The sequence below is a fragment of the Cajanus cajan genome, chromosome 11 (genome assembly GCF_000230855.2).
Source record: "Cajanus cajan strain Asha chromosome 11, NIPB_CcT2T_4, whole genome shotgun sequence".
In the NCBI taxonomy this organism is placed as follows: Eukaryota; Viridiplantae; Streptophyta; class Magnoliopsida; order Fabales; family Fabaceae; genus Cajanus; species Cajanus cajan.
The window spans coordinates 46,503,008-46,521,834 of NC_138527.1; the positions used below are offsets into that span (position 1 = coordinate 46,503,008).

General features: G+C 34.8%; 3 protein-coding genes across 5 annotated transcripts; 2 read left to right on the plus strand and 1 right to left on the minus strand.

Moving 5' to 3' along the window:
* The first annotated feature begins 646 nt into the window (after positions 1 to 646).
* On the plus strand, positions 647 to 5,539 carry LOC109796056 (cyclic nucleotide-gated ion channel 1). Of its 2 annotated transcripts, none has more exons than XM_020355670.3 (9): positions 647 to 804; positions 1,388 to 1,465; positions 1,907 to 2,477; positions 2,617 to 2,829; positions 3,039 to 3,337; positions 3,571 to 3,682; positions 3,996 to 4,232; positions 4,335 to 4,729; positions 5,038 to 5,539. In XM_020355670.3, the coding sequence occupies exons 2-9, from the start codon at positions 1,437 to 1,439 to the stop codon at positions 5,327 to 5,329; spliced, it is 2,148 nt and encodes a 715-aa protein (XP_020211259.1). In that variant the 5' UTR covers positions 647 to 804; positions 1,388 to 1,436; the 3' UTR covers positions 5,330 to 5,539. The 2 variants fall into 2 exon arrangements, with proteins under 2 accessions (XP_020211259.1, XP_029126982.1); XM_029271149.2 differs by lacking the exon at positions 647 to 804 and adding an exon at positions 843 to 1,109.
* A 1,356-nt stretch (positions 5,540 to 6,895) lies between these two features.
* On the plus strand, positions 6,896 to 9,050 carry LOC109796057 (Ubiquitin-like superfamily protein). Its single transcript, XM_020355672.3, has 3 exons — positions 6,896 to 7,652; positions 7,750 to 8,311; positions 8,613 to 9,050. The coding sequence occupies exons 1-3, from the start codon at positions 6,997 to 6,999 to the stop codon at positions 8,757 to 8,759; spliced, it is 1,365 nt and encodes a 454-aa protein (XP_020211261.1). The 5' UTR covers positions 6,896 to 6,996; the 3' UTR covers positions 8,760 to 9,050.
* A 5,572-nt stretch (positions 9,051 to 14,622) lies between these two features.
* Positions 14,623 to 17,794, minus strand: LOC109797335 (cytochrome b561 and DOMON domain-containing protein At3g61750). Of its 2 annotated transcripts, none has more exons than XM_020357344.3 (5): positions 17,216 to 17,794; positions 16,232 to 16,685; positions 15,664 to 15,950; positions 15,061 to 15,367; positions 14,623 to 14,953 (listed from the first exon to the last, which is right to left on the minus strand). In XM_020357344.3, exons 1-5 carry the CDS (start codon positions 17,444 to 17,446, stop codon positions 14,949 to 14,951), a joined length of 1,284 nt encoding a protein of 427 aa, XP_020212933.2. In that variant the 5' UTR covers positions 17,447 to 17,794; the 3' UTR covers positions 14,623 to 14,948. The 2 variants fall into 2 exon arrangements, with proteins under 2 accessions (XP_020212933.2, XP_020212934.2); XM_020357345.3 differs by having other exon boundaries at positions 16,292 to 16,685; positions 17,216 to 17,771.
* Between the last annotated feature and the right edge of the window lie 1,033 nt (positions 17,795 to 18,827).

Below are 18,827 nucleotides of genomic sequence, written 5' to 3' on the forward strand. Positions count from 1 at the left end.
CATTCAATAATTCATATTCTACATCAAATTTCAATAATTTAATAATTAAATTTAAAGTTCTTAATATATGGATCAAGTTTATAAATTTTTAAAAAAATTGAATGTAGATTAATTTCTTAATTCTCCTTTATAGTAAGTATTGGATGAAAATAAATTAGCAGAGAATATCCTTTATAGTAAGTATTGGATGAAAATAAATGCATTTAATATCTACTCGTCATTTAAGATAGTAAGAGGTGGAATAGGAGGATATAATAACAGCGTTATTGTTTTCTTTCTTAGACTTTGGTTACCTAACAATTAATTTCTGATTAATTCGAATTGAGGTGAACAAATTTACTTGAGACTAAATTCTTTGACTATCTATTTCTTTTAACCAGATCTAAATCTCATTTAGGAGGCGGGTTTCATGTGTTTTTTATTTTTGTTTAAAAAGGAAATATTGCTATTTTCGTTATCTTTAATATAATATTTCTTGTATTTTCCGTACCGCACGGTGTTTTTTTTATACCGAAGAGCATAGTTGTAGCTTATATTTAATTAAATTCAACAAGAAATTTGAGTGTTTCATTTTCATGTTGCTTTCATTCCGTTGGAATTTTGCATGTATTGACGTGCTGGCTGCTGGATTTGACTCTTCTTACAGCGTGGACTTGGTCTGAGTCTTTCCTTCTCTCACTTTCTTTGTTATTTTCATTCTATCTAATTTGTACAACACCAAAACGCCAATCATTTCCATCAATATCTCTCTGAGCTCTCAAACCTTGCAAACGGTTCCTCCAAGGCTACAAGTTATTACTGCATGTAATGTAACTTTGCATATTTAAGATTGTTGTTTCCTTTTCTGTAAAAATAGACAAATCTTTTATTTAACTACCTTTCTTCTTCTTGGTTTTTCAGAAATCAAACACCGAGTCTATTGATTAGTCTATTTGATTGGTTGATTGAAGTTTTGCTTATTTGTGCCTTACATGTTTGTTTTCTACCAGTGGTTCCTTATAATCGATCAACTAGTTCGTGTTACTGTTAACTACGTGTTTATCTTTTTTTTGTTTCATCTTAGTCTTCATCATTATTGTTCTCATGATGCCGATGCATAGTTTCATAAGGTACAAGTGTTCCCTCTTAAAAAATTGTCGTGTCCTTTTTGGTTATTTATATACGAACAGTCATTTCTGACCTGGTCGACGTTGGTTGTCGTGTCCTCTTAACTTGAATTGAATATAAATATATGCAGTGTTGGTGGCTATACTTCTGTAAATTTAAGTAATTAATTAATGTATATTATCGTTTAACAGATCATTGATCCTTGCCCTTTCTAGTTAAATTTGCACTATAACTTTTGGAGGACGAAAATAAGTTACTAATTTGATATTCGATTTTTCAGGCCTGAGTCTTCTGTTTCTGTTCTCACTGGATGCTGAAATAGTTTAACCATGAATGCAAAGGGACATAAATTTGTGAGGTTCGGTTGCTCAGTCCTGGTGTTGTTGCATATTTCTATTGTTTTAATTTTAGTACTCTTGGTACACACATTCGAATCCATTCTGCTTCATCTTTTTTGTAATTTCATTCGTTCATATGTTGCTTTTCTAAACAACATCGCTCATTTGCCTCCAAAACGTGACAGTTTGACACCGAAATGTGCAACTAATAATCCAAGTTAGATAATTACCAATTTAAAATCGATAGCAAGATCAGTGTCTGCGTGTGGTGGTTTGTATTCTCTATTTTTTTCAAGTTAAAACACCACTACTCTCCCTCTGGGCGCTAGTAAGGAGATTTGATCATGATATCGTTTTAATTTTGGAATATGTAGTAGTCAAACTCAAACACAACCATTGAGGTGTCCTTTCGGAGACTTGATCATAATTCATTTGATAAGTTTAAATTTCTCTCCATCTAGGTTTGAGGACTGGAAATCAGAGTCATCTTTTAGTATAGAGCAAGAAGATCCTATTAAAGATGTACGTCACAAAAGAAAAGGTAGACCAAGTGTGAGTGCTGTTTTGAAGAGTATAGGAAGAAGGCTGGAGAGTAAGTCAACGAAGATGAAGGACATGAGAAGAGCTTCAGTCGTCCATTTTGTAAGTGATGGACAGAAAAAGCTGCCACCTAGGAAGAACATTCTTGATCCACAGGGTCCAGTCCTTCAAAAATGGAACAAAATCTTTGTAATAACGTGTGTGATGGCAGTCTCTGTGGACCCCTTCTTCTTTTACATTCCAGTGATTATTGATGATAAAAAATGCCTTGATTTGGATACAGCATTGCAGATCACTGCCAGTGTTCTTCGCACCTTCTTTGATCTATTCTACATTCTTCGCATAATCTTTCAGTTTAAGACAGGGTTCATTGCCCCTTCTTCTCGTGTTTTCGGAAGGGGTGAACTCATTGATGATCCTGTGGCTATAATGAAAAAATACTTGACTTCACTTTTCATCATTGATATTCTATCAATTATTCCACTTCCACAGGTATAGTTCCTCTCAAACACAATCTTATATGTATTATTTATTTATTTTTCAAAGATAACAAGCCAAATTAAAGGCATTTTGTTTGTATCAATTAACATTTTTCAGTTCGGTTCAATTTGATGTTGTGTTTGACACTTAGGTGATTGTTTTAGCCACAAATCCAAGCCTGGGAACAACAGATCCATTTGTAGCAAAGGAGTTGTTGAAGTTTGCAGTATTAATCCAGTATGTGCCAAGGCTTTTGCGGATCTATCCACTATTCAAAGAAGTTACTAGAACTTCTGGAATATTGACTCAGACAGCATGGGCTGGAGCTGCTTCTAATCTTTTTCTCTATATGCTAGCAAGTCATGTAAGCGGATTTTTATTTTTAGAGTTTATTTGGATACAAATTAAAGTGATTTTAAGAACTTTACCTATAAAAAATCTCCTTATTATTAATAGATAAGCATTTTAAGCATCTATCTAAATTGATTGTTAATATATAAATCCAATTTATGCATGTTCCTAGGTAGTTACCATGCTGAGCTTTATGATCACTAAATACGTGTGACTTATTAGGTGGTTGGAGCTAACTGGTATATGCTTTCGGTAGAGTCAGAGGTGCGGTGCTGGCGCAGAGAGTTGAAGAAAGCTTCACTCTTTCATCAAAATTACACGAGTTGTGGAGTTCGAGATAATGAAGTTCTTTCCCATCTTCGTAGAAATTGTTCTTTCGTTGATCCTGATAAAATCACAGACAGAAACACCTTCAACTTTGGAATATATTTTGATGCTCTAGATTCAGGTGTGGTAGAATATACAACAGATTTTCCTCAGAAGTTCTTCTACTGCTTTTGGTGGGGTTTGCGCAATTTAAGGTTGGCCAATATAATCTTCTGTTTTCTTGTTTTTCATACATACAAATGCAGTATGCTTATTAATTTTATGAACTCTAGAACTTCTATATCCTTATCTAATTTCGTTTTCAATATTTCTATGGATTTACTATTAGTGGTTTTAACATCTTAATTATCAAGGAAAATTCAATGCAATTTATTATAAGATGGGGTCCAAAGCATACCAGAATTAAAAAATTTGTCATCTATTGCAGTGCTCTTGGACAAAATCTCAAGACAAGTACTTATGTTCCGGAGATAGCCTTTGCAATCTTCATTGGCATCTTTGGATTGTTTTTATTCTCGTTGCTCATCGGAAACATGCAGGTAATTTATGGTCTTCCAAAAAGAAATAATGTTGTTGTCGAGAAGTTCACGAGTGTTTTTTTTTCTTTCAAAAAATGTTAGCTTTTCAAACGTTGGGGAGTGGCCTGATGAAGCAACACATGTAGAACTTCCTATCTCCAATATTGATTTAAATACTATTGTTAAGAAGTTGTCATCCAAAAATTCTCCCATTTATAGATCACTGTATTACAGTTGACTCCATCAGTAAATTAGGACATTCCCACCTAACATTTGAAAAGTTAGTTTTTATGCAAGATTAGTTTGCTAACTACCAAGTTGAATATTGTTACAGAAATATCTGCAATCTACAACTGTTAGAGTGGAGGAGATGAGAGTGAAGAGACAGGATGCAGAACAGTGGATGTCCCACCGTATGCTACCCGAGAACTTGAAGGAAAGAATTAGACGGTATGAACAGTACCAATGGCAAGAAAATAGGGGTGTTGAGGAGGAAGCATTAATTCGTAACCTTCCTAAAGATCTCAGAAGGGACATAAAGCGTCACCTTTGCTTAGCTTTAGTTAAAAAAGTCAGTACAATCCATAATCATGTTTCCTCATCTAATTATTTAGTTCGAATTGTAGTGAAAATTGTGTAACTAATGAACATTTTTATGTTGTTATTGCTTTAGGTGCCAATGTTTGAGAAAATGGATGAGCAGTTGTTGGATGCAATGTGCAATAGACTTAAGCCAGTCCTTTACACTGAGAAGAGTCAAATTGTTCGTGAAGGAGATCCAGTTGATGAGATGCTTTTCATAATGCGTGGAAAAGTTTCTACTATGACAACAAATGGTGGAAGAACTGGTTTCTTCAACTCCTTGTTTCTCATGGCCGGTGATTTCTGTGGAGAGGAGCTTCTAACATGGGCCTTGGATCCCCACTCCACCTCAAATCTACCCATTTCAACTAGGACAGTAGAAACTATATCAGAAGTAGAAGCCTTTGCTCTCATGGCTGATGACTTGAAGTTTGTTGCTTCCCAATTTCGACGTCTTCACAGCAAACAGCTCCAACATGCTTTCAGGTAAGACTCGATAATTGATATCATAATCATGTTAATTTCTCCTTTTTCCTCGGGTAAAACTTTGTAGACAATAGAAATAAGGTGCAGATATAATGCTTTTAACATCAGATCAGATTGTAAAATCATTATCAATAATAGAAGTCATAAATCCATGTGATGACCAATCTTAAAGTATTACTCTTTTTCATAAGCACATGTGGGATTATGGTAAAGATCTTAGAAATTAGAATACAATTCTCTCCTAATTTTTTACACAAAACTTAATAACCTCATGAATTTATATGCAATGTGTTTGTTTTTTCATGCAGGTTCTATTCCTCACAGTGGAAGACATGGGCTGCCACTTTCATACAAGCAGCGTGGCGTCGGTATTGGAAAAGGAAGATTGAGAAGTCATTGCGCGAAGCAGAAGCCAAGCTACAAGATGCTTTGGCAAATGAGGAGGGGTCTACTCCAAGCCTTGGTGTTACCATGTATGCATCAAGGTTTGCTGCTAATGCACTGCGAACCTTGAGAGAAAATAACAGACACAGTAAAATGCAACAGAGACTGTTACCTCCAAAGCCAGCTGAACCAGATTTCACTGCTCAGAAACACTAACTTTGACAATCTATTATGTGTGCATATTTTTGTTGTGTTGTTTAAGAATTGCTTCAACATCTATATGTGATTATGCAGTGATGTAATATTGCATCAAAATTGAATACTACATATTCACATGGTGTTGCGCGATTTATAAATAAATATGATATACTTTGGAGAAATTAAAATTAATACAAAATTATTTTAGTAAATTATATAATAAAATAATTGTGAAATATCTATTATATATATAAATTAAGAAAGTTAGTTAATATATTAATCTTAAGGCCGAATTATTTGGATAATATTCAAGTTCATTCAAAGAAACAATTTTTAATTCGACTCGATCCATTATGTGTTGGATCAACTCAATCTGACACACCTTATGATGAGCTTAAAAAAAATCAGTTTGATCCGGTCCACCAGAGGTTGATAATTTAAATCATAGTTTTAAAAACTGGACCGGTCATTGAACCGGTTAAGGTATTGAGTCAGTGGGTCAAAGGTTGAACCGGTGGGTCACTAGTTGAACTGCATATATAAATCATTCACAACCAACTTAATCAACTTATAAAATCAAAATTATTATATAAAATATTAAAAAATAATATCAAATTGATGTCATAAAATATTAATTATCATAGTTTATAATTAATATGTACAAAATTGAGTTGATGACATAAATGTATAATTACTTAAATTAACACTTAAGAACCTAAAAAAAAAAAAAAAAAAAATATACTAGGTGAGCCAATTTGGCTTATCATAAGTTAATTGGTGGTGAGTCGAATTGTAAGTGAGTCAAACAAATTTTTTTTATAACTAGAATGAGTCAAAAATTTCTAATTCAACCCGACTCAAATCTTTGGTAGGTCGAGTTAATTTTTGAATTTTAATCAATTTTAACAACTCTACTTTATTGATATTTATTTTAAAAATATTAAAATATTACTTGTAAATAATTATGATAAATAAAAATTAAATTATATAAAAAAATTAAAAAAATCTCTAAATTTTTTTTGTTGTATAAGAAAAAATTATGTTTAATTTATAGAATTAATTTATTTTAAAATATTAATATTTAATTTATAAGTAATTATAATAAATAAAAAAATTAATTTTTCTATAAATTCTTTTAGCTAAATTTTTTTTAAAAAATACTTTCACACAATATAATAATTCATGTTTGATATTAGAGGTTGATTTATATCTATTATATAAGATATTTACATAGATATTTTGATAAATATCAGCTTTATTGTTATATATAATAATATAATATAACAATAAAATAATTATATTATTTATATTATATTAATAAATAAAATAATGTAATAAGTAATCAATTTATATAAATTAAAAATATAATCAAATATCACCGGCATTTGATTATAATTAAATTTTTACATAAATTTTTCATTTTTGATATAAGATATTATACAAATTAAAAATAATAAAATATCACCAACATCTATTATTAGTTGATTAAATTAAAAGTAAGTTGAATTTTCCAAAATATAGAAACTTTATGGATGGAATAGTAATCCCGTTCTATTATTTTCCATATACGAACGAGGAAAATAAACGGGAGGTATAAAAATATTTACACGCAGATGATATAACATTTCTCTCCGATTTCCCCAAACCCTAATTTCCGAAATCCTGGTTTTGGATCGAATTCGACAATGGAGCAGAACCGGAGCAAGAAGATGTACAACCTGTTCGTGAAGCATTTGGACGGGAAAACCCTAACCCTCCTATTCCCCTCTCCGATTCTCTACGCGAATTCCATCAAGGATCGCCTCTTCGAACTCACCGGAATCCCCGCGCAGCACCAGCGCCTCGTCACGGGTTTCCGCCATCTGAACGATGAAAAATCGGCGATCCAATGCTCCCCGGAGGACGGCAACATGTTCCCCTCGGTGCGCTTGCTGCTGCGCCTCAAGGGCGGGAAGGGCGGCTTCGGCTCGCTGCTGCGTGGCGCAGCGACGAAGGCGGGGCAGAAGAAGACGAACAATTTCGACGCGTGCAGGGACATGAGTGGCCGGAGGCTGAGGCACGTCAACGCCGAGAAGAGGTTGGAGGAGTGGAAGGCCGGGGAAGAGGAGAGAAAGCTCGAGAAGGTGGCGGAGGAGTTTCTGAAGAAGCAGATGAAGAAGGGTAAGGGTAAGGGTAAGGGAAAGAGTGAAGGTGATGGCGAGGCCCATAAATACGTCGCCAAATACAGGGAGGAATCTGAACGTTGCGTTGCTGAGGTTGCCTTGTCCGTTAAGGAGGTACTCACTGCCAAGCGCAAGGGCCCTTCACAACCCCACAATGATGCCAAGAGGTTGAAGATATGGTAAATTGACATGTGTTTTTTGTTAATTGTTTTTTATATTAATTGAATGATTGTTTGTACTTTGTGGATTGTTGATAAATGTATTTGTGTTTTGTAGGATGGGGAAGAGGAAACTGAATGAAAGTGACAGTGATGTGTCTGATGAAGAGGGGGAGACTGAGAAATCGGATTTGTTGGATGGCCAGAATGAGTCCGGTGCAAATAAGGGTGACGGTAGTTTGGATTCGGTAACTGGGGGTGGAGTCTCGTGTGAAAGTGGGTCTGAAGAAGAGAAGGAATATGCTGTACAAGGAAAAGTGAGTGGCGAAAGTACCCAGGCAGGACTGAGTGTTGTGGCTGAACCTGTTGTAAGCGACAAGGCTACTGCAATGCCAAAGGAGTCAGTGGTTGCTGGACTTAATGCTGAAGAAAATAGATATCAGGATTGCCGTGGAGGTGTGTCTGACAAGTTTGATGGTGCTCTGAATCAAACCTCCAATGCCTCGAATACTGTGGGCTCTGAAAACGTGGCCAGTGCTGGTGAATCTAATGATATGGAAATTGATGGATCTCTTGAGCATAAAGTAGCAGTCAATGAAGAAAGCTCGCCAAGCACTAGTGTTCCCACATTGGAGGAGCCCCTGAATTTTGATGCTTTTAATGCAGCTGCCGAACTTGAGGTATAATTTCATTAACATATTCGCTCCTTCTGTCTGTCTGTGTGGTAGTACCTTTTGTTATTATTTTAATTATACACTGCTGCATTAATATGTTGAATTTTATTTGATGAATCTTGTCTAGCACTAACTTTTAAGCTAACTGTTTTATGAAAGTTCTATTGATATTTTGGTGTTTGGATGTAATTTTGTTACATGTCACAAACTTGTAGTTTTAGAGATATTTTAAAATATAAGTGGCCATGGATTGTTGTTTATTAGCATCTGAAGTTTAATGCGGTTGCCATTTCTATGGCCTTGGCAGGTTCTTGGCTTGGAAAGGTTGAAGTCTGAACTGCAGTCACGTGGGTTAAAATGTGGAGGTACTTTGCAGGAGCGTGCTGTTAGGCTTTTTCTTTTAAAATCGACTCCTCTGGATAAGCTTCCAAAGAAGCTGCTTGCAAAGAAGTGAGGAGTATTTTGGGATGGCAGTTCCTTCTCTGTACAGTATTTTCATAACTATTTGGACCTTTTACTTAGGTGTCAGTTGTATCCTCTGGCTTGGGGATCTGACTGATGCATGCCTTTTCCGTTCGTTTTAGTGTTCATCGTGGGCTGTGTTTGTTGATGTAGTAATAATACCTTTGCTGGCAGCCAAAGGAAGCTGAACACTGTATAACCCAAGAATTATGCATTGTGAACAATTCCAATTTGCTGTTTTAGTATTAGATTATCAGAGGAGCTTTCCCCTTGGTATCATCAATGGCTGGATATTATTGTTCTTATTTTTTCCAATTATTTAAGGGTGGGCATAAAATCCAATTGTGTAAAGCCAATCCGTAACTAGATTGACACAAATCATTTACAAATTTGATTTGCTGGATTGGTATTTTATTCAAAACCATCTATTTTTTTCCTTTTCACAAATTGGTGTCCATTTCTTTGACTTGTGAATTTTCAAAATGAAAACCAGAAATTCAAATCCAAATTTGTAGACTTTGTCGTTCAGGCATTCATGTCTTCACAATAGCTCCACCTCTATGCCTTAACTCCAAAGTCAAAACCAAATCCGTAGCACGTAGCACCCTTCCTACCTCATTTCTAACACACCCCAAATCATTCCTTGTTCAATGTATCACGGTATCTCCCTTGTCACAAATTCACAAACCTTAATTCCCAATCTCATCTCTAATCACTCCCATTTGCTTTCAATTGCTCCTCTTCGTTCACGGGCCAAGGTATTGAATTTTCTCATTGTTGTAGGGTGATTTTGCTGCCCCGCTATTACAGCCTTAATGTTTTTGGTGCATGTTTTGATGGTTTCTGTGGCTGATGGTGATGATTTGATGCGTGTTGATGCAGATATGTTAATTTTTTTATGATTAATTTTAAATTCAATAGCTTGTTAATTGTTAATCTGACCCCTGTGACGTACACGGTCATAAAAGTAGAAATTATAAAGTGAAATGCAACTGTACGAGGATACAGTCCTACCCATAGAACTTCCAATAAACCTGAGCTTGTTCTGCTGCTTTGAGAATCATAGTGTCTCTAATCAGAGACATCAGGGAAAAAGGTCATCAAAGTTCTGCTTTTACAGGCAGAATTTGTCAAGGTTAGAAGCTTTTACTTTTTAAGTTTTAATAGTTAGTTTTTACATTCTCAAATTCTCAATCAATATTAAGTACTACATAGTACATGCAACATACATACTCCAGTATTCAATTATTTTTTAAAAACCATTTGATGTGTACAAGCTAGCTTGCGGCAGCAGAAGAACAACTTTGGGAGAATGGTAGGAGACAAAAAAAAAAAAACCATTATAAACCATTTTAACTTGCGGAGGTCGAGTCGAAGTAGACATGTTGCTTGAGTTTACCAAACTCTTAAAATTAGAGTTTGTAGATAAATAAAGTAAATAACTTGGGACTTGTTCGGATTGGTTGTGAGCTTTTGGTTTTCGGTTTTTAAGTGTAATTTTTGAAACCAAACGTGTTATTTTTATCATAATCGATAACATTGTTATTATCGTCATTACCATTATTATTATATTTATTGTGACCATTATATCTAATATCATCGATCAATGGAGATTTTACAATCACCACCATTACAAGAAATGTCACCATCATGATCTCACACCACTATTATCATTATGATATTATCACTAGTAACACAAACACACTCTTAAATTAATTTAACATGTTATGAAACTTCAAAAGTAAAATAAACTAGAATTTAGAAGAAGAAAAAATCTAAAAATTGAAAATTAATTTAATTAAATCACTTCAAATGATCCTTACTTTGTAGGATTTTTACTTAGCTCTAGTGCCTAGATATTGATTTTAAATCCAATCTATTCAAATACACATGGGTTGGGTACAAAAATCGACCTCAACAATTATTATTACAATCTATATTATACTAAGAGCAACTTCAATGGAAGTTACTTAAGATTTATCTTAAAGACAAAGAACAATGCTTACAAAAAACTGTCATTGGAGTGATCTTGCAAGAAAAGTTGAAAATTTTTTAGATCTGTTGCTTTAGGTAGGAACGATGCTTGGGTCTCTGAAATGCCAAATGGAAAGCTCTCAATGGTTCATCTTCCAAGCTAGAAGCTTTAACAACACGCTTTGGACAACCACACCTCAGACAGCCACGCCTTAACAACCTTGGAATTACGCGGAGGAGTGCAGTTCAATGGTGGTGACGAACCCTGTCGTAGTCGTCGACTAGCGCCACAGCTGCCAACCCCCATGCTAGCCACTCCTCGTGCGAAGACCTCGGAGAAAGCCTCGGTCATGATGCGCGGATGAGCTTCTCTAGAAAACCCACCTTAGTATCACAAATTTTGGAAAGGAAAAAGAATCGGTCATGATGCGCGGATGAGCTTCTCTAGAAAACCCACCTTAGTATCACAAATTTTGGAAAGGAAGAATAAGGGAAGGTGAACGTTGAAAAAAAATAGGGAAAAGTGTGGTAATCTAAAAATAAATGGGACAGTGGATGTTCGAAAAAATTGTAATTTTTTTAATTATATAATTTTTTTGTTTGTTATTCATATTTATATATTATACATAATTAATTTTTTTAATTTATCAAAAAATGTAGTGTGAGTTGTCAAAAAGTGTAATGAGTTGTTAAAAGGTGGAGATGCTTATAAGTAATTCTCATTGAAGCAAAAATTATAAAAATGTAAAATGAGTTTTTTATGAGTGATGTAACATAGTGAGACTCATTTAAAGTAGACTAGAGTACTTATAAGCAACTCTTATTGTAGATGCTCGGGATAAACTGTTTAACATTGAAATACTCCAAATAATATAAACCTTTGAAGTGTGATTACCGAACAGTGAGAGTAGATGAATTTGTTTCCCAAATTTGACGTTGAGTGCTTAATGGGTAAATCAAGGGTTACTGGACATAACTAGAGTAGTAGAAGGAGGAGAGGAGGGAGAGTTGCGACAAAGGGGGCATGTTCTGTTCATACGAAGCCATTCATCTATGCGATCAGCATGGAAGCAATGTGCACATTCAGGAATGCATCTGATTGTCTCTTTGGTTTTATAATCTGACAGGCATATGGTGCAACATCCGTCACTGAGACAAGGTACTCGTCGGCTCTCACCTAGTACCAACGTCTCATAAGACTCCATTGTAGATTCATCTAACCCCATCCTATCAATAATGGCAGGTTGGGGTGGGTGATATTGCAGTTGTTGTTGACCTCTGTGCAACACCAATGTTGGCTGTATTGCCTCTTTTGTACTTGAAGGACACGTAGCATGCCATCCCAATGGCACAAATGATAGCTGATCCAACAATGGATAATGTGATGATTCCAAAATCTCCAAGACCGTGCTGTGAACCACCTGAAAATTCAAGAGTACTCACTAATAATGAGTAAATACAAGACCAAGGTGCCCTTTTGTATTTTAGTCTTCAAAAAGACCTTAATCATAAAATGTTACTCAAAAATCTTCTGTCGTGCTCTAGTCCTCTATTAAGGCAAGTGTAATATTTTAATTTTTAAGTATTAATTTATCAACAATCTCTGAAGACTTAATAGAATCAAATTTTGCATGCAAGCCACCAACTTTAGTATGTTTTTCATTAATCAAGTCCCAACAAGTAAACCAACTGTTACAGTCAAGAGACGTACATAACAGAAAATTCGTATCAAAACATTGACTTTAAATTTTCTAACAATTTCTTTTATGACAAGTGAGCTTACGACTCACATAATAATGACAACTCTATCGAGAACACGAACAACTTTGGATTATAAGTTTCTGACCAAAGCTAATGAGTTAACATTATGGAAAAAAGCATATCGAAAATAAGATCACATAAAAAATAAGATGACGCATATTTACCCGTTCGATAATCGAAGAAACAATGAACTTGACGACTGTTTCTGCTCTCAAATCCGCACATGGCCTCTTATGATTCGCAATATCTACAATCAGGTGCACTCCATGTTATCAGGTAAATAAATATAATCCAGATGTTTCTTCATATTAGACGAACTTAATAGGAATAGACTCACAGTCATGGATCGATACATGTGATCATGAAATTTCATATAATTAAAAATTAATATTTTTTTAAACAAATATTTTGAATTAAGTGAAAATATAATAACAATATAAGTGTTTACAACTTTTTATAATAACTACTATAAAAATTATACAATATGTGGGATGAATTTTTCGTAGTTTTTCAGTATTAAAATTTGTACATTAATAATAATACATAAAAATAAAACTATTTATTTTAAAAATCATACATATAATGTTCTTTTTAATTAATATACGTTTTCAAGGGCTGAAGGTGAAATTCTATAACAGCCAAACCTGAAGGCTACTAACATAAAGAGTGTGATGCTTATTTAGAAGACTGAAGACTAGAGTAAAAAATATAGCATCAAAATGGAACAGAATTCTCTATGTTGGGCACCTCCACGGAGTTGACTATGGTTTATTCGCAACCCTTTTTAACAAACCTGCAACTCCATTTCTTATTACGAGACACACTTTAAAAAATAACACATAAATAAGTTCCACAACTACTCACAATACAATATCAGAATCCAAAGCGAACCATCTCTCTGCGTTCACTTCCTTTATCAATTACTTCAATGCTTTGGAGTTCTGTGCTATTAATCATCTTGGTGAACTTTTGATTAGGGGAAGAAGAAACCAGAAGCAAACACTAAGAATGCCAATAAGTTTGCTAACTAGACCCAATAGCCCAGAGTCATTTAAGGTTATTTATAACCGTGTAGTCAGAGGAAGTGATGTTCCCAAGTCCGTCAACTTGTCTTCTAGACGAGATTATACAGCTACTTCTTAACCAGTTTCTTTATTGTTACTCATGATTTGTAGCAGAATTACTGCCAAAAAAGGAGATATACCTCACAATTTCACATGCAAAAAAGAGATGCGGTATTTTGATCATTTGTGGAACCCAATTACAATTTCCCCGCAGCTAGATGTGGCTGCCCTGCCCTTCCTAACCTTATGCAGAAGTTTAACTTTTGGAAGTGAAGATAATATTGTATTCTGTATTGCCCCAAAAACTACATGCTCTCAAAAAGAATGCATCATTTATTGTTTGAAGAAACTATAGTTGCATTAGTGAAGCCTTTTCATCATGCAAATCAGATTTCACTTTGACTGAAAAAACTTGCAGATTTTTCTTCTTGGAGATGGAGAATCTGAGGCTTTTCTTCAATGAGGTATTTCCAACTATAAAAACTGGAGCATTTATTGATTCCATTGTCCCAGCTAGTATCGGTTTTATATGATCTAGAACGCACTTACATATTTGATATTAATTGGGACGTGGAAATGTACTTGTAAATTAAAATCATATTTGAGTAGCTGCAAACAAATGCTGATAATTATCTTGTTCAGCATGCAGGATCATTGCTATCAGTTTTGGGGTTTCAGAGGCGCCTTGATGGTGAAAACCTTTGTTTATGTCGTTAGGCAATTTTGACATACTGAATTACAGGATTATAGATAGTTTCTAATTTTCCTTGTTACATAATTGTCAATTGCTTTGTTAATTAATTTGGTTCGTATGTATATACTCAATATTTTTGCCGTGTACCGGTGATTCTCTTTTGTTGTTTGACTTGATATTTAATTGTTACAATTGAAATCATGTGATAGAACATATTAATGAAAATCATTGTTTTTTAATACAATGATCCAAAAGTATGAACCCTCTGACGACAGTTTGTGTGTGCACACGTGAGCATATTTCATCCATCTACATTCACTTAATGTATACAATTAAAAAAGAATATGATCACTCACCAAACCGATCCTTAAATCTCATCACATTTTCATAGAAGAACAAAATACAGTCGTAAACGTAGGCATTACATTACTGATCATGCAGCTGCAAAAAAAAAAAAAAAAACATTCAAAATGAAGAAAGCAAAAAAGTTCAATCTCAAGTTCAGGTGAGGAAGCCAAACGTTAGGATTGTTCATCTCGGCTAACTTCTAGCTGGCTATATATCTATATACATCAAGAAGTTCCATGACTCCGTTCACATGCAGTAGGATGAGGCTTAGTCTGAAGTGGTTGAATGGGACACGTGACACAGCTTGTACAAGTGCAAACAAATCTAGGAGCGAACACAATTACCCTGCTTTATCAAAGTGACATACACGTAAGATACAACTAATAAGTTGGTTCTTCAGCATAAATTTCAGTGAACAGATGAAGTAAATATGAAACAAGGGAAGAGCGTACCTTTAGCTAGATTGGTTGGAAAGGTAGCGTCTCCAACTGAGTCCATTTGGTAAGTCTGAGGAAGCGAACGCTTTTCTGATTTTTTCAAATACGCCAATACTTCGAGAACGATAACTGCCACAAGTATAATGCTAACAAGGAATCCATAGCCTATCTTCCAATCATTCCCTGCCCCAGCAGCTCGCATCCCCAACACTATATTCAAGGCTGCAAAGAAAAGTGCCATTCTTCCAAACCAACCGTGATACAAATTCCAAATGTTTCGAATCTTGGAATCCTTGTCTGGCCTCAAGAAGAATGCCAATATCTGAATTCACAGCTTTACATGTCAGTTCTAATTGCACTTTACATGGAAAGTATATATCTGAAGTCATCAAGATTAATTTTATGCCAATGAAAAATTGCATTAACCCCCTTTCTCTACATATAACTTTTTTTTTTAACTATTTCACACGAATTAAAAAAAAATGGTTAATTTAGTTAAGGAGCTTGTATTTAGGAATGTGATGAACAGTACTATGCCTAGGTAGTACTTAACAAAGCGATTGGCAGAGGACTGAACATTACATTGAGTATAATACATGACACGGGTCAGTAGCAGACCTGAAGAATACTTAGGACAAGGACAAAGATGCCTATGCCTCTGTGAGCTAAAATGTGCACATGCGTTTTTCTATAGAGTTGTAAACCAAGAAGGACCGTGCCAAGCCCAAATGCAAATCCCACAAATTGAATGACCGAATGGAGATAGAACCATAGGGGATCCTTATGCCTGAAGTACCTAGCAATAATTGCCCCCACAGGCAGGATTAGGCCCCACCCTATTATACCCACTATTCCATGGCTCTTCCTCATCTGAATCAACCCATTAGATACCGGACCCGTAGAACCTGCCACATGTATAATTGTCAAATTTCTTCTCTGGAAAAAAATTTATCATATAAACATCTAGTCATACGAAAAAGACAATTATATCTTTTTAATTTTATGAACATAATGGCTAATTCAAGTTTAGGCCCTACAATTAAAAAGTTCTTCACTTTGGGATGAAAAATTAAATACACTTGTTCAAATTAACTTCAATTATTTTGGAGTAAAATGTGGTTTTGTTAAAAACATTAATTAAAGCGAAATTTTCCTTTAAAAACTTAGCCGACCAAGTTGGAAGCACCTGTAACTGTATGCAACAACATAGCATAATAATTATGAAGTGGCACATCTGGTTTTGCACCTGAAGAAAAATCAAATATAACTGCTGTTTTGTCAACATGTTTTGACAAATGGTGGTTCTGTGGATGTTTAGTACTGAAAGCCAATAGAATCGGTTGCTTTCCAAATGGAATAGTCGTTTGCAGCTGAAAAGCTATGTAAATTTCAGCCCCATTTGTTGCCACGGCTGCAGGCACATTACTTAGAGGCAGTTCACCTTTGTCTACAATTACTTCTGATTGCCTCCTACCCCTTAGATAAAACTGCTTCACTTTTGCATGACCATGTTTGTTAATCCATCCCACCATTGCACTCGAACCAGCCATCATACCATCCCTAGAAAATCCAATTCCCACCCACCCAACAGTGTAGGGAGCAGACAATATGATAGTTGTGGTATCACCCGTTTTAGTGTACTGCAACATAAGTTAGATGCAAAGGGACAATCATCACATTAAAATTACAAGAAAGCAATCATTTACAGCTAATTTAGCAGTTGTCCCACTTCTGAGACAAACGTGTGTGTTTGGTAAGAATTTTGTTACTACTTGAAGTGAATCCATCGAAATAACTATTAGTTGCTTTTCTGTCTAAATTGGCGTGATTCATGTTTGGATGTGGATTCAAACATGCATGGCATACAACACAATTTCTAAAATCATTTTAAAATAAATAAATAATACATGCATTCACCGTCTAAAGATTTTTTTACGCTTTTATGGAAAATTTATCTTAAATAATCACAAACTCAGATGATAAATTTGTTAACTGTTTTCATAATTATCTTAGAAGTCATACTAAAATGAGGCCACCCAGAACCAAAGAACGTTTCAGATCATAGTAAACAAGTTTCAACTTGCAACAGTGTAGTTTCTTAAGAGAGAGAATAAGTAAATGAGTAGAACCTACAACCTAGCATTAGAATTCTAATTCAGCTCAAACTTACCCTCAATTCGTATGAGTGCCAAACAGGTTTGCATATGGTAGAGGATATATTCTGATACGGTGGAGGGAGGAAAATCTGATAATTTGTGTTCTTGCAGTTACCTTCTGATACAATACTGCTACTTCCAGTGTCATCTGCTAATGCTACGATGTTGAAGTTCAGAACAACATTCAGAATACACGATCTGACAATAGAAGGCCATATCTGAGTCCAAGATCTTGGCTTTGCCATTCATAGACTGGATCCAAGGCTAGCAACAATGGCAGTTACAAAGGTTAAGAATAAGAGAGGAAATCTGAATAAGAGGGCCTAACAAGACAGTTGAGAGGTGTTAGTCTCTTGCGTTTGAAGGTTGGAATTTGGTTGTTGGCTTGGTGGGTGGGGATAGTGGTTGGTACCAGGAGGTAATCATCACCCCCTTCTGTTCTTGACAGCTCTACATCCAACTTCATTTCTTTCATTGGATTGGAGCTTTTTACTGATACTTCTATAAGCAGTTTAGTAAATATATTCAAAGGTTCAAATTTTCAAAATTCAGTAACAAAAAAAGTTTAAGAAGCTCATTTGCATCTGTGTCAGTAAAACATAACTTTTGTCTGGTTATCTTGTCTGTGGAGGATGGGGGCAAGGTTTTGCTTCAATAACAAGATAAAACAGGCAAAAAGTCAACATTGTTTAGTAAACAAGATGTAAAAGGAATTAAAAGACTGAAGGAAGTTATCAAATAGCAAAAAAAGATCTGCTTATGCTGGCCAAAATTGATGTAGATAGTTCTGGACATTTTGCATAGGGATTGGCTCATGGGTCTTTACTAGAATGAAAGGCATGTAAAGATTTATTTACATTTGGACATGGTTTGTGGTCCGTATAGTGATACTCTCTATAATATATTCTCTCACTTAATTCTTCTTTCTCGTTTTGGCTTTTTATAACTAAGAAATGTACCATTGTCTAATTGGTTGCTGAAGACAAAAATTGTGAGATATTAATTCCGTTCCATTTTGTTAAAGAGACAGGGATTTAACAAACGATGAACAAACATATATACAAAAAGGTCATTTCATGATGCATTTGCTGCTGATTTTGTGGAATCTAGGGGAAAAAATAAAAGAGGTAAAGTGGAGAACAAATCTAAGGCAAGGAGCTACACTGTGCAGTTAAGTTCAAAATTTTGAATGCTTGTGAATAAGTATCTCGGGAAAACAGTTGGAAGATAATCAGATTGTCTAAGAATGCAAAACAAAATTATTTATTTTAATGATTACAATGTCATGGATAGTTTTTGGTCCACCTAAGGAGATGTTCATGGATAGTTTTTTTGGTCCATCTAAGGAGATGTAACAAATTAATATTTACCGAGTTCCATCACCAAATTTAGCATTGACGTTTACATTGAACAAAGATCAAGGTGATTTAGGTCTAAAATAATAGGTTCTACAAAAACATAGGAGACGTGCTAAATGGCTTAGTTTCTGTTTCATACTGTAATTGTATTTGGTTAATTAATTATGAAAAGGTTATGTTAATTAACTCAATTCCCTTTGGTTAACACTAAGCACTAACTCTGCACTTCTTAGTCTCAGTTTATTAATTATGAACCTTTGACACATTT

What these genes read in the sequence shown, in the direction of transcription:
- LOC109797335 (XM_020357344.3), bottom strand. Translation starts at nt 17,446, where the DNA reads ATGGCAAAGCCAAGATCTTGGACTCAGATATGGCCTTCTATTGTCAGA. An exon ending in GTTGTTGCATACAGTTACAG is followed by an intron (nt 15,951 to 16,231) that starts GTGCTTCCAACT and finishes TACATGTGGCAG; the next exon opens with GTTCTACGGGTCCGGTATCT. An exon ending in TTGTCCTAAGTATTCTTCAG is followed by an intron (nt 15,368 to 15,663) that starts GTCTGCTACTGA and finishes CTGTGAATTCAG; the next exon opens with ATATTGGCATTCTTCTTGAG.
- LOC109796057 (XM_020355672.3), top strand. Translation starts at nt 6,997, where the DNA reads ATGGAGCAGAACCGGAGCAAGAAGATGTACAACCTGTTCGTGAAGCAT. An exon ending in GCCAAGAGGTTGAAGATATG is followed by an intron (nt 7,653 to 7,749) that starts GTAAATTGACAT and finishes TGTGTTTTGTAG; the next exon opens with GATGGGGAAGAGGAAACTGA. An exon ending in ATGCAGCTGCCGAACTTGAG is followed by an intron (nt 8,312 to 8,612) that starts GTATAATTTCAT and finishes TGGCCTTGGCAG; the next exon opens with GTTCTTGGCTTGGAAAGGTT.
- LOC109796056 (XM_020355670.3), top strand. Translation starts at nt 1,437, where the DNA reads ATGAATGCAAAGGGACATAAATTTGTGAG. An exon ending in CAATTATTCCACTTCCACAG is followed by an intron (nt 2,478 to 2,616) that starts GTATAGTTCCTC and finishes TTTGACACTTAG; the next exon opens with GTGATTGTTTTAGCCACAAA. An exon ending in GCTTAGCTTTAGTTAAAAAA is followed by an intron (nt 4,233 to 4,334) that starts GTCAGTACAATC and finishes TTATTGCTTTAG; the next exon opens with GTGCCAATGTTTGAGAAAAT.